This window comes from Sphaeroforma arctica (genome assembly GCF_001186125.1).
Source record: "Sphaeroforma arctica JP610 unplaced genomic scaffold supercont1.13857, whole genome shotgun sequence".
Classification (NCBI taxonomy): Eukaryota; class Ichthyosporea; order Ichthyophonida; genus Sphaeroforma; species Sphaeroforma arctica.
The window spans coordinates 1-623 of NW_014026701.1; the positions used below are offsets into that span (position 1 = coordinate 1).

The 623-nt window shown below is 42.1% G+C and overlaps 1 protein-coding gene across 1 annotated transcript; it reads right to left on the reverse strand.

Annotated features, from left to right (window-relative positions):
- Positions 1-177: 177 nt before the first annotated feature.
- Positions 178-399, reverse strand: SARC_18113 (hypothetical protein; the record flags this gene model as incomplete). Its single annotated transcript, XM_014287804.1, has 2 exons — positions 178-237; positions 271-399. 2 exons carry the CDS (start codon positions 397-399, stop codon positions 178-180), a joined length of 189 nt encoding a protein of 62 aa, XP_014143279.1.
- Positions 400-623: the final 224 nt, after the last annotated feature.

Below are 623 nucleotides of genomic sequence, written 5' to 3' on the forward strand. Positions count from 1 at the left end.
AATTACTTGATCTCTGGTAGCTGCTTTTAATACCTTTACCTGATCTCTGATAGCTGCTATCAATCCAAATACCTGATTGCTGGTTGCTGCTTTTAATCCCATTACCTGATCTCTGGTAGCTGCTATCAATCCCATTACCTGATCTCTGGCAGCTGCTTTCAATCCCATTACCTGATCTCAGGTAGCTGCTTTCAATCCCATTACCTGATCTCTGGTAGCTGCTTTCAATCCCATTACCTGATCTCAGGTAGCTGCTTTCAATACCATTACCTGATCTCTGATAGCTGTTTTTAATACCTTTACCTGATCTCTGATAGCTGCTATCAATCCCAATACCTGATCTCTGGTTGCTGCTTTTAGTCCCATTACCTGGTCACTGGTTGCTGCTTTCAATGCCATTACCTGATCTCTGATAGCTGCTATCAATCAGATTACCTGATCTCAGGTAGCTACTTTCAATCCCATTACCTGATCTCTGGTAGCTGCTTTCAATACCTTTACCTGATCTCTGATAGCTACTATCAATCCCAATACCTGATCTCTGGTTGCTTGCTTTTAATCACAATTACCTTGATCCTGGTGCTGCTATCAATCCTATTACCTGATCTCTGGAAGCTTGCTTT